Source organism: Ananas comosus, linkage group 2, assembly GCF_001540865.1.
Source record: "Ananas comosus cultivar F153 linkage group 2, ASM154086v1, whole genome shotgun sequence".
Lineage (NCBI taxonomy): Eukaryota > Viridiplantae > Streptophyta > Magnoliopsida > Poales > Bromeliaceae > Ananas > Ananas comosus.
In genome coordinates, this window is record NC_033622.1 from 4,174,296 (window position 1) to 4,187,735 (window position 13,440).

The 13,440-nt window shown below is 39.5% G+C and overlaps 1 protein-coding gene and 1 long non-coding RNA gene across 6 annotated transcripts; both read left to right on the top strand.

Annotated features, from left to right (window-relative positions):
* On the top strand, positions 288 to 5,234 carry LOC109703996 (putative chloride channel-like protein CLC-g). 3 transcript variants are annotated; one of them, XM_020224748.1, is made up of 8 exons: positions 288 to 854; positions 969 to 1,172; positions 1,278 to 1,455; positions 2,349 to 2,611; positions 3,019 to 3,288; positions 3,402 to 3,539; positions 3,720 to 4,530; positions 4,682 to 5,234. In XM_020224748.1, exons 1-8 carry the CDS (start codon positions 637 to 639, stop codon positions 4,826 to 4,828), a joined length of 2,229 nt encoding a protein of 742 aa, XP_020080337.1. In that variant the 5' UTR covers positions 288 to 636; the 3' UTR covers positions 4,829 to 5,234. The 3 variants fall into 3 exon arrangements, with proteins under 3 accessions (XP_020080337.1, XP_020080333.1, XP_020080343.1); XM_020224744.1 differs by having other exon boundaries at positions 289 to 854; positions 3,402 to 4,530; XM_020224754.1 differs by having other exon boundaries at positions 295 to 882; positions 3,402 to 4,530.
* LOC109706651 lies at positions 8,434 to 12,143 on the top strand. Of its 3 annotated transcripts, none has more exons than XR_002215283.1 (4): positions 8,434 to 9,725; positions 9,801 to 10,092; positions 10,181 to 10,241; positions 11,934 to 12,143. It is a non-coding gene; the product is annotated as an uncharacterized LOC109706651 (long non-coding RNA). The 3 variants fall into 3 exon arrangements; XR_002215282.1 differs by having other exon boundaries at positions 8,439 to 9,725; positions 9,828 to 10,092; positions 10,169 to 10,241; XR_002215281.1 differs by having other exon boundaries at positions 8,475 to 9,725; positions 9,828 to 10,092.

Genomic DNA, 13,440 nt, shown 5'->3' on the forward strand with positions numbered 1-13,440 from the left:
CTAGGCAAATGCGAAGTATTATTATACTATTTAATGAGAGGTCATAGATTTATATTTCTCGATCAACTAGATTTTTTTTTTTTTTTTTTTTTTTTTGAAAGATAGGTAGCATGCTAAAATTTGGTTAGAAATATGAATCAATTAGAATCCGAACTTAAAATCTTGGATATCAACTACCACCTTCTTTGCCATTTGCTCTAATACGGACAGAAATCTAATTTATATTTTCTACTAGGATGGAGGAGTAGGCCAAACACTACTAACACCGGATCCAATCAGATCCATCAAAGCGTTCCACGATGACCTAGTAGTAGACGAAACCTTCCGAGAGCAAAGTATGTATATTATTATTATTATTATTATTATTATGGCTATTAATTTTCATTCCCGTTCCGCCGTTCGTATCCTTCGTTCCTTTCCGCATGCCTAACAGCAGCAGCAGCAGAGCAGTCTCCTCACTTTCCATGTGCCGCCTTCTCTCTCCTCTGTCCTACGATCTTTCAACCGCAGCCGCGAAGCATCCTCTTCTCTCTGGCTCTCTTCTCTCTTCTCTCTCTCTTTACCCCTCGCTCGCTTCAGGAGCTAGAGAGTGAGGCGAACTCCTCCTGCTACTTACTTACTTGCTTAATTACTAGTATGGCTATGGCGGCGGAGAAGGAATCGACGGGTGAGGTGGATCTGGAATCGGCTCTCCTCCCCTCCTCCTCCGTCGAGTCCCTCCCCCTCCTCGCGCACTCCACTCGTTCGCGGCAGCATTCCCACCTCCGCTCCCTCCGCCGCTCCGCCTCCAACACCACCTCCCAGATCGCCATCGTCGGCTCCGACCCCTGCCCGATCGAGAGCCTCGACTACGAGTCCGTCCTCCTCTCGCGACTGCTGTTGGTAATTTTCGGTTGGTTTCGGCGATTGCTGCGGGGGACTGACTGAGATTTTGTTGGCTTTGAGTTTTTTTTTTTTGGCGACGGCAGGCTGATCGAGAACGAGGAGTTCTTGCAGCAGGACTGGCGCTCCCGCGGCCGCGCCCACATCCTCCGCTACGTCGTCCTCAAGTGGACTCTCTGCTTCCTCCTCGGCGCCCTCGCCGGCGCCGCCGGCTTCCTCACCAACCTCGCCATCGAGAACATCGCCGGCGTCAAGTTCGTCGTCACCTCCAACATGATGCTCGCCGACAGGTAACCAACGCCGCCCCAGACCGAGATTTCTCGATTCCGTCCCTTCTTTTGTTTATCATTATGCGCGCGGCAGGCGCGGATTTGATTCATTTTTTTGGCCTGAAGGCATTTGTGGGCGTTCGGAGTGTTCGCGGCGTCGAATTTCGTGCTCACGATGTTCGCGGCCGTCATCACGGCGTTTTTCGCGCCGGCGGCTGCGGGGTCGGGCATACCGGAAGTGAAGGCCTACTTGAATGGGGTTGATGCTCCTGAAATTTTCTCGCCGCGGACATTGGCGGTCAAGGTGAGCGCTTGTAGATTAGTCCCGATTTGGGTGGGTGCTCCTTCGCGTGCAATTTCTTAGACAAATCGCAAACTACTTGATTGTTCTCTTTCTCAAAAGTTAAATAAAGTTTTTTAAATTATTAACTGAACAATCGATAATCTGGCTTGAACTTTTCGTCAAGTCTTTTAATTGTCGATAGATAATATGTAACTATAACCTGATTGGAAAAATAGTTTTTGAAGTTCCTAATAGACCATACGTTTGAAGTTCGGGTGGTGACAACTAACGTGGCTAAAGCTTGGGGTGGTGATTTGTAATCTTGGTAGAGTTCAGGTGGTGATCTATAATTAGGCACAAGTTCAGGCAGTGTTTCCCATTGAAAGCCGGTAGATGCTATTGTGAAATTTTAACAAAAACTAATAGAAAATGGGTGATTGAAACGTATTGATTGTTTAGTTGGTAAATTTTAACTTCGCAAACCTAAGGTTTCGGAGGCTTCGGAGTTCTTTTCCCCTTTCATATTTGAGCTCCCCTCTTTCCATAACTTGCGTAACCGTAGGAAAACCTCTCTTTGTTTTGATTGCATCTGCAAACCCTCATTAATATATGTGTTGGTTATTTTGCATGCTTGTCTATTGGTTATGCTGTTTTTGTAGAAATGTTACATTGGGGTCTTATAATTCTTTGTTTATTTCTGTTGCAAGCCTAGAGCTAAAGAGGTTCTTTGATATGTTTATACATTTCAATCCATTAGATCCTGCTATGCACAAAAAGCTAGCGGGAAGGTGCTTGTGATATATGAGTACTAATAATTTTAAATGTGATGATACATATTCCTCATTTAGGAGGTAGTGCTAACAAAATTTGGAGCGACAAAACTGTTTGATTTGGATTTTGGCTCGAATCAACAGGTCGTGGGTTGCATTGCTGCGGTTTCGTCATCTCTGCATGTGGGCAAGGCAGGCCCATTGGTGCATACAGGTGCATGCATCGCATCCATACTGGGGCAGGGTGGGTCACGTAAGTATCGATTAACATGCAAGTGGCTGAGGTACTTCAAGAATGACAGAGATCGGAGGGACCTAGTTACTTGTGGCTCTGCTGCTGGAGTTGCTGCTGCTTTTCGTGCACCTGTTGGTGGTGTCCTATTTGCCCTTGAAGCGGTGTCTTCATGGTACTCAACTATTTTCTTTAACTTTATCGTCTTTCCTGAAGTTTGATAGTTCTTTATCCTTCGACTTTAGTGGAGCTATCGATTTTATTGGTAAACTCTTTGTTTTTGTCAAGAAAGTCACCAAAATCTTAAACATATACTAATTCATCCCTTCAAGCATAGAAAACTTTTATTTTTTGTCTGTTCTTTGTCTATCAACTTAATAGTTACTTGGGTGTTAATTATCCTCTATTTTTTTTTTTTTTTTTGTTTTTTTCAAGGAATCCCAGTTATAATGATATGAAAAGGAAAGGAAAGGCGGCACTTTTTATTGTCGTGCAATATGTAGTCTAGTAAACGCGATCTTATTGACAGTTTCTTGATCAATCTGCAATTTGGCTCACTCTATCAGAACCTTTACTTTGCAGGTGGAGAAGTGCCCTACTATGGAGAGCATTCTTTACAACAGCTGTAGTTGCTGTTGTGCTAAGGGCTCTGATTGACATTTGCCACAGGGGCAAATGTGGCTTGTTTGGGAAGGGTGGCCTTATAATGTTTGATGTGACCTCAGATACCATCGCCTATCATTTACCTGACTTACCTCCGGTGATAATACTCGGAATCGGCGGGGGTATACTGGGCAGTTTTTACAATTTTTTTCTTGAAAAAGTTCTTCGGGCTTACAATCTCATCAATGAGTATGTACTATACTCTACTTGTTTACTTTATCATAGTTTGAAGGTGCTTTCATAGCACTATCTAAAAACCAACATGATCTTTTCTTGTTTAATATTCCTTGCTTTATTTGTAGGAAAGGCTATGGGTACAAATTGCTTCTTGCGGCAACTATCTCCATATGCACATCTTGCTGCATCTTTGGTTTGCCATGGCTTGCATCTTGTAGCCCCTGCCCAACAGGAATATCAGAAGCTTGCCCATCAATAGGAAGGTCTGGCAACTTCAAGAAGTTCCAATGCCCTCCAGACCATTACAACGATTTAGCTAGCTTACTCTTTAACACCAATGATGACACAATAAGGAATCTTTTTAGTGCCGGGACTGATAATGTTTTCCAGATTTCTTCTATCCTACTCTTCTTTTTTACGTCCTATTTTCTGGGTATTTTCAGCTATGGAATTGCTGCACCTTCTGGCCTCTTCATACCTGTTATCTTAACGGGTGCAACTTATGGACGCCTTGTTGGGATGCTTATGGGCTCGCGCTCAACTTTAGACCACAGCCTCTTTGCAGTTCTCGGGTCTGCTTCCCTTTTAGGCGGATCGATGAGAATGACAGTTTCTGTCTGTGTTATTCTTCTAGAATTAACTAACAATCTTCTCTTGCTTCCCCTAGTAATGCTGGTTCTTCTTATATCAAAAACAGTGGCAGATGCCCTCAATGCCAACATTTATGATATACTTGTCAAATTGAAGGGATTTCCTTACTTGGAGACACATGCTGAGCCCTACATGAGGCAACTCACGGTCAGTGATGTTGTCACTGGCCCTTTGCTAATGTTCAATGGCATAGAGAAGGTTGGAAATATAGTCCACGTTCTAAAGACAACTGGTCATCATGGTTTCCCAGTGGTGGATGAGCCTCCTTTTTCGGATTCTTCTGTACTGTATGGTCTAATTCTTAGGGCACATCTCCTTATTTTGTTAAAGAAGAGGGTGTTTCTTCCTAGCCGCTCACTTTTCGGGATAGATGTTTCGAAGCAGTTCTCTGCTGATGATTTTGCCAAGCGTGGCTCGGGCAAGCATGATGATATTGAGGATATAAAGCTCACAGCAGAAGATATGGAAATGTTCATCGACTTGCATCCTTTTACAAACACTTCACCTTACACTGTTGTTGAGACCATGTCTTTGGCAAAGGCTCTCATACTTTTCCGCGAAGTTGGTTTAAGACACCTTTTGGTTGTTCCGAAGTCTTCCTCAGTAAGCAAACTTGCCTTCACGCTTAGAAGTCTCTTTTCTAGTTCTAAATGCGTTTACATGCTTAAGGCATTGGTTACTATTAATTTTTCTAGTACTAATGATTAGCTATGTTTGTTTTGTTGATAACATTCCTGGTTGAAAATTTCTGCAGAGGGCACCCGTTGTTGGAATACTAACGAGGCACGATTTCATGCCCGAGCATGTACTGGGCTTACATCCTTCCCTCTTGAAGAGCAGATGGAAGAGATTGCGTTTTGGAAAGACTTCATTGAATAAAGTTTTTTGTGACCTGTGTTAAGGCATGAAGATTAGCATTCAAAATTTAACTTGGAGGAATAAAAGAACAGGCTTGAGGTTTTCTTCTCCAAACAGGAAGTAAGTTACTGTGTTTCTAATTTTTCCTCTTCAAATGATGCGCATGAAGGAAACAGGCTTGTCCCTAGAATTTAGTGTTTCAGAGAAAGAGCTGGACCTTTCTGGAAGTTTAACAAATCTTTTGCTACAGATAGGGGAGGGTTCTGCTTTAGCAAAGCAGAAGCACATAAGTTGTTTTGCTTCCAGTACTCGTACATTGGCTTTTTTTTTTTTTTTTCCTCTCTTCCCGGCAATTGTATCATAGAAAATACAGCAGTCATTAGATACGTATTGGGAACTTAAAGAATCCATTTTTCCATCATAAAAGTTACTTTCTAGTATGATGCATATAAGCACCATTAGTTCTAAAAGAACATCGAATGTTCTCTTTTGATCGCATGCTAGAAAAATTAATTAACTATTTGCTACATTGGGAATCAAGGCTCACTGAGAATTTGTTATAGTTCGATTAACTAACCGTCATCTGAGTAAAGAAGTTTTATTTGATGATAAAATGTTTTGAAATGATGCATCGAAGTAGAGTATGGCTTAGAAATTTGCATGCATTATGTGCATCATGCTTAAAAAGGTGGTGCTTTTCACAGTGAATCTGTAATTTCAGACATACCAAAAAGGAGATTTTTCTATGTATGCTTTGTACGAATTTCATGATGTAACTAGAGCGATTTTGCACTGAACTTTGTCCAATTATTCTCATACCTCGAGAATTTCGGCTACCAGGTTTTGCGAAGGATAGGTGTATATGACTTGACCTACTCACTCTCTGCTTACTGTTAAGGTCGTGGTAAGTTAAGATAGACATGAAGATAATCGCAAATTTTCTATTTTATGTCAGCTTGATTGATGTGATCATGAGGAATTTTCATGGTAAGTTAAGATAGACACGAAGATGATTGTAAAATTTCTATTGTATGTTAGCTTGATTGATGCGATCATCAAGGATTTGTGCATGCTTTGTTTGAAATACTTTGGTTGGCTGCATCATTCACAACTAGAGCAGGGCCGCGCTTCAGTTAGATAGTATTTCAGTCAATTAAGATATATAATTATTAAATTTTTAACATTGAAAAATTATAATTAAGAAAAAAAATCTATAAAGTATGCTTATATACATTATAAAAAATAACTTTTTTATAGTAATGTCTTATTTTTCAATATTGGAAGAGAATAACTTTATTGAAAAGTCCGATGAAATATAATAGTTTTGATTGCTATCCTACAAATAATTTTTAATTAAAAAATTAAAATTGGAGGACTTATTGTAAATTGTCTTTGTGTCTTTACCTTGTTAAAATTGATCGAAACTATTGCATGCACCTAATGTATATTAATATCCCATACACCGCAACTTATATTAAATAACAAACTTCATATCCGAAACTTAATAATTAATATTATAATATATATTGAGCGCTAGAATCACTTTTATAGTATTCACGTCATTGGTGCTTCTAGATTTTAACTTTGGATCTACTCCTTGATATTAATCAACCGTTGAGTCAAACACTATTCCCTACTCACCTCATCATCCTAACGTTACATTTCTCCATCCAAGCGTTAAAAAATTCAACAAGCACCACACCTTATGTCTTTTGAGAATATTCTAGTTCAACATATTAAGTATATAATATATATATAAATATATATATACATATATATAATATATATAGTATAATATAGAGGTTGGTAGCCTTATGGAACACACGTCCCTCCGTGCCTTCACTTTGTTTTTTGATGTTCGCACTTTCGAAATCGACGATCGTTCTCCCGTTAGTGGATCTAGAGCTATTGAAGTACCTAGAAAATAAATTTTGTCGATTTTCGATATCATTTGGGCCTAGTGGATCGAAGTCCTTCAAAATCAATAATTTTAATGGCCATGTGACCGGTTCAAGCTTAACGTGTAGGAATATTCCAAATCGTATGAAATTTGGATAGAAATTCTTTATACCATATATAAACAAGATCAATATACTTTGATCGCTAAAATTAATGTCATATTCATGCATATTTTTGAATATTTCTAATTTTCCAGTCGTTGATTTTGAGGGCCACTTCGATTCACTAGCAAATGAGTACTCGAAAAATCGCAAATTTATTTATCTAGATTGCAATACTCAGATCAATCTAACGAAGCCGATCGTCGATCCGAAAGTCCAACATCGAAAACGACTGAAGCACGGAGGCCCATCCGTGCTTCCATAAGCTACCAAGAGCGCACTACTCTATATATATAATTATATTATAGATTTTGAGCACTTCGATCCACCTAGCTAAGATAACTCGAGAAATCGCAAATTTATTTTCGAGATATTTCAAACCTCTAGATCAAGTCTACATGAGCCGATTGTCGATTCGAGTCCAACATCTGAAAACACAAGTGGAAGCCGAGTCCCTCCGTGCTTCCATAAGCATCCTAGCCGAACATCATATATATATAGAATATATAAGTATATATATATAATATATATCAGCATGTGGTTAGAATACTTTTACAAGTAGCACCATGGGCGGTGCTTTAGCTGTTACGTCCTTGAGATGGAGAGAGTTGAGTGAGATGATTGGGTAAGGTGGGTAGGTTAGTGGTAGGTGAATACGCGTTTTAACGTCCAAGACTATTAGTACATAATAATAGATCCAATGGCGCCAAAACGCTGAATACACTATGGGGTGCATACTTGTAAAAGTATCCTAGCTCAGCTCTCTCTCCCTCCTCTCTCTCTGTCTCCTCAAATCACATCTCTCTCCTCTGCAGGCAGGCACCCGCATGTCTTACCTCTTCTCTCTCTCTCTCTATATATAATTATAGTATATATATAATATTAATATATATATAATGCCTAATTTGCATAAAAAATTCATAAGTTTTGAGTTTCACCAAACGTGACCGCTCTTTCATATTTTTGTAATTCCGGACCGATTTTCAACAACTACCAAAAATATCCTTATTCTTCTCTCATCTCGTCTCACCTCTCTCTCATCCTCTCATCTCCTCTCCTCTCCCCCTTTTTTTTTTTTTTTCTCTCTCCGACCCTCATTGCGTTCTCCATCGCCTCCACAGCCTCGGCAATGGTAAGGAGGGCGACATCTTCTCCTTTTCCTCCATCTCCTCCTCTGCCGGCGCTTCTTTGTCGGCGCCGGCAGCCCTCGACGACGGTTACATGGGTGGCGCTGCATCCTCTTTCTCCACCTCCGCCTCCGCCTCCGCTAGCACCGAAGAAGGAGGAGAACTCGAAAAGGGCCTAGGTAAGGGCGGAGCGGACGGAGGCTATGAGGCCGTTGCCGAGGAGGTGCTCGTCGCCGCCCATAAGGGTGAGGAAAAAAGACGCACCCATCTCCAAAGAGCAAACAAAGATGCAGAGGGTAGAAAAAAAAATAAGAATAAAAGTAAAACATATATATATATTTTTCTCTTTAAAAGATCATTATATATCGTTTCTCCTATCGAAAAGTTTAAGAATCAGAGAAAAAGAAAGAAGAAGATGAAGGTTGCATTGTTAAAATAAAATTGCACTATTTTACAAAAAAATTGCACTGTTTAATATGAACGTTATACTTTTTGAGATAAAAATTACACTTTTTGAAATAAAAATTGCACCATTTCGATAAAAATTACACCGTTTTAGAGAAAATTGCACTGTTCTCCGACCCTCATTGCCTCATCTTCTTCTTCTTCCTCTTTCCTTGATCCCCTCCTCCCCCTCCCACTCTGAGCCCTATCGTTACCAACGCGACCCTCTCTACCCCGTGCATCGCATTAGAGTGTTGAAACACGAAAACAACCTACCTTCCTTTTTTTTTTCCTTCGTTTTTTTTTCTCACCAACCCTCATCGCCTCCTCCACCGCCTCCGTGGCCCTCGGCAACTGTAACAAGAGCAGCGCTACCTCCTCTCCTCCATCTTCTCCTCCGCCGGTGCCGACGGCCCTCAGCAACGGTAACGAGGGCGGCGCTGCTTCCTCTGCCTTCGCCTCAGCCTTCGCCGGTGTCGAAGAAGGAAAAGAAGAACTCGGAGTGAGCCAGAGTAAGGGCGGAGCGGACGGAAGCGATGACGTCGTTTCTGTGTTACGGGGCTCCGATGCGGCGCACGGGGTAAAGAGGCCGTATTGGTGAGGATGGGGGTCGGAGGGGGAAGAAGGGGTCAAGGAAAGAGGAAGAGGAGGAAGAAGAAGAAGAAAAAGAGACAATAAAGGTCGGAGAATAGTGTAATTTTCTCTGAAATTGTGTAATTTTTGTCGAAAGAATGCAACTTTTATTTCAAAGAGTGTAATTTTCATCTCAAGCAGTATAACATTCATATTAAATAGTGCAATTTTTTTATAAAACTGTAATATACTGAACTTTAGCAAATTGCGAAGTTCGAGTATTAGAATAGTAATTGGAAATATTCTAGATCTTGTGAGGGGTTGTCAAGAGGTTTTCGGCATGTTACTTGAGTGATTAAGTGGCCGAAAAGCGAAAGTGCATTGGAATTTCAAGATTCTGTTTTTTGTATTGAGTACCGGTACCCCAAGGCCCGAGTACCGATACCCAATGCAGCAGAATGTGGATAAGGGTCTTTTTGGTAATTTCGCTTTGATGGTTATCCATTTAACCCCTAGCTCAACTCCCCCAGCTGGTTCTTATCATGTTTAAGTTGTGGAGGCACGGTAAGGCCCCTGGTTTCTCTCTCTATGGTTTTATTCCATTTTTGATGGAATTTTATGGATTTGAGCTTTTTCTCTTCTCTCCTTCTTATGTTTGCTGGTTGGGAGCTTCTTGGTGGTGCTGTTCAGTAGAGAAGAAGGTTTTGCTGAGGATTATTCTCCAAACAAGCCAGGGGTAAGCTTGGTTAGAAGTTAGAAGGGTAATCTCTACTTACTACCCTATGTATACATGATGTTGTTTGGATTTAAGCTTGTTTCTTTGCTTCTTTGCTGCTAGCTGGTTTGGGGAGGCTTGTAGCAGCTGTAGAAGAAGTGTTTTGGCTATGGTTTTTTGATCCTAATTCAGTAGGAGCTTTGAAAGGTGAGCTAACTACTATTTGCACTAGTTTGATGTGGTAGTAGATGTTTTGGTGTAGTTCTTTGTGTTAGCTCGCAGCAGGTTGTGTGAACCCTGTTGTCTGAGTTTTGATGACTCATGTGGGTTGGATTTAGTGTGCTCCAACCTGAATTGAAGTGGAGGTTTAATCTTGGCTCTATCCTAGGTGAGAATCTTGCCTAAACTAGGTTAATTTGAGAGGTTATATGTGAAGGCTTGGTTAAAGCTTTTAATTGATTTAGTATACTTGTTAGGGTATTTGGAGGCTAGCGAACATCTTCGCTCGTGAGATCGACAAGAGTCGACAGCGATTTGGTAGGTTTGACCTTACCAAAATGGGTGAATTTTCTCTATGTCTTCTTTGACATTAATAAGTTGTAATTCCTACATATTCATGTGAATATATGTTTGAATAAAGGTGTGCATGCATAAAACATACTTACCATATATGATTAAGTGGAATCCCTATGTAGTAGAGAAAAAGGGATTTTGGAAATAGCTTAATTAGCATGCTTTATATGAGATTAGTAAAACTTGTGTAGACAAGTTAGACATTGCATCATTCAATAGAGAATCAAGGCAAAGCTATGAATGGGACACTTAGTGTAGTTTAACAACTAAGTGAAAAATGGTTATGATATTTAACTCTTAAGTTAAATTATGCTATTCCATGTTTTAGACATGACGACAGAAGTGCTATGCATATTGCATATAACAAGATTATATCTTTGTATTGTGAAATGAATTGTTTAGAGATCATGTGTACGTAGAATACTTTATCTGAGGTTTTGTGTACTTGTGTAGACAAGCTGTTCATGGCATTCATATGATAGAATTAGCATGAATTTTATGCTGTTGAATAAGACCTAGTTAAATAACTAGAGTTGGACATAATGATGTAGATTCTGACATATGGGTTGTAAAATGATATACTTGTGTAGTCAAGTAGATGTATTTGTATAATACTTGTTTACTTCCTATAGTGGAGGTTTAGAAATATAGAACATATGCCACGAGTTTGTATCAACAACATAGTGTGTCAGTGACTTTGACTTTTGTAGACCACTTTTCCTATGTATAGGAAGTAGTGAAAGGACTATATGTGAGCATGCAGGTATAACCCGTTAGAATCATCAATATGATGTAGATTATGTATTTGTTTTAGTCATATTATCTATTAGTAAAAGTATGTCACCAAGTAGTTGGAAGTAAGATATGACTTGGTTATTAATAGTCGACCTTGAGTCGAAGTTGAGATTCCATGTTAGAGACATGATGATTGGGTATGAGACTTATGGATCTTATGCTATGGATCACGCTTGCTTGCTAATGTGCTCATTCGCACATGCTTGTGAGGGTCGTGCCCCACAAGCCGGCACTTCGGAGTTGGCCTATGCGACAGCAGATCGCTTGTATGACATTGAGCGCCGAAGTGGATTGCTGTGGGTAGTGTTGACTTCCACGGGGCCATTAGGCATGGCACGAGCCGGGACTTTACCACGTATAAGTCTCTTGTTAATTGGGTTAATATAAATTAATGTAACCTTAGAGGACATAGTAGTAAAGATACTTTATGTCATTAGTTGAGATATATCTAGTAATGAACATACTAGAAGGTTGACATTCCTATTAGTAATGACAGTATTTACATGTTTACACTCCTGTTAGTGTAGGAAATAGCTATGTGGTATCATTAGCTAGTTAAACTGTGATAATGAATTTCTGCATGAATCATGACATATAGATAAAGATGAACAACTTGTAATGAGTATAAAATATCAACTGATATATGTATTGATTAGTATGTATGACATGTTATAAAACATATCATGTTTAAGTAGGTTTATGATTGATTCATTGCATTTATTTACTGCACTTGTTCTACTTATTGTAGTTTACTCGTGCGTCAGTTGACCTAGTGGTGTATTTTGCCACTCTTGGCTGCTTACCCACTGGGAACTACTGTTTAATAGTTCTCACATCCATTTGTTGGTTGTTTTTATGCAGAGCCTTCCATAGCGGGAAAGACTAGGGTTCGTGGCAAGGGATCGGCAACTAGCTAGAGCTCCTCGATGTTAAATAAATGAACCACACAAGCTTATTCTAGTTTAGTTCAGAGATGTATTTTGGGACTATTCAGGATGTACTTTATATTTTATGTTTTAAATTGTAATTGGTATTGTTTTAGTTTAAACTTATAAACTTTTAGTTTTGCTCTGATTACCTGGTTAAGAAATTATGTTTTTGCTTGTTGATTTTAGACGCCTTGTGTACACGAGAGGTAGTGGTGTACACGGCGGGTCTGTGCACGTGGCTGGTGAGCTTCCACTGAAGTCCAGGGCGTGACAAAAACAGTGCAATTTTATTTTAACAGTATAAGCTTCATCATCTTCTTTCTTTTTCTCTGATTCTTAGACTTTTTGGTAGCAATAACGATATATAATGGTCTTTTAAAGAGAAAAAAAATTTTCTTTCTTTTTTTTTTTTTACTTTTTATTCCTATGTTTTCTACCCTTTGCATTTTTGTTCGTTTCTTGGAGATGGGCGTGTCTATTTTCCTCACCCTCACGGGCGGCAAGCACCTCCTCGATAATGACCTCATTGCCTCCATCCGCTCTGCCTCACTCGGGCCCATTTCGAGTACTTCTTCTCCGTCGTCGGCGGAAAAGGAGGTGGAGGTGGAGGAAGAGGAGGCGGCGCCGCCCTCGTTACCATCGCCGAGGGCTACCAGCGCCGGCGAAGGAGGAGATGGAGAAAGAGGAGATGATGCCCCCTTGTTACCGTTGCTGGTGGAGGAGGCGATGAGGGTCGGAGAGAAAAAAAAGGAACGAAGGAAAAAAAAATAAAAGAGAGAAAGAAATAATTGTATTTTGGTCAGTTTGTTGAAAATCCAGCCGAATCTGCAAAGTCAGGAAAGACGGTCCAATTTTACAAGAGCTCAAAGCTTGTGGTTTTTTATGCAAATTGGTCATATATAAGCTACAAAGTCTAATAATTTAAATTATATTTAATAAATTAGATTTTAAAATCTCTACTAAACGGTTTTAAGTATGTGGTGATGTACATAAATACACCTGATACAGAGAATACTTAATAGGATGCACTCATAATTCTAAGAAAGGAAAAGAATAAATCTTTGCTTGCAACTCGTGTATACTAATGCTCCATATACCTCACAGTATATTAAATGATTGATAAAATATTTCATAATTAGTGTTCTAAAATAAAATAAAATATAAAATATTTAAATAATTTAGTATATAGTATCAATTTATTTTTAATGTATATTTTAGAGTCGGTCTATAGTGCAATCACTGCATCCAAATTTTCATTCGACATTTGACAATAGCTTATTAGTTCATTGATCAACGGGTGACGTGTTTTTTTTTATTTTTTGGATGTGACCCAACTATACTGAGAATTTATATAGAACTCTAGGGCAGTGTTTGGTTCGAAAACAAGGGGGGAATAAGTCCTTGTTTCTCCTTTTGTTCCCAAACAATGTGTTTGGTAC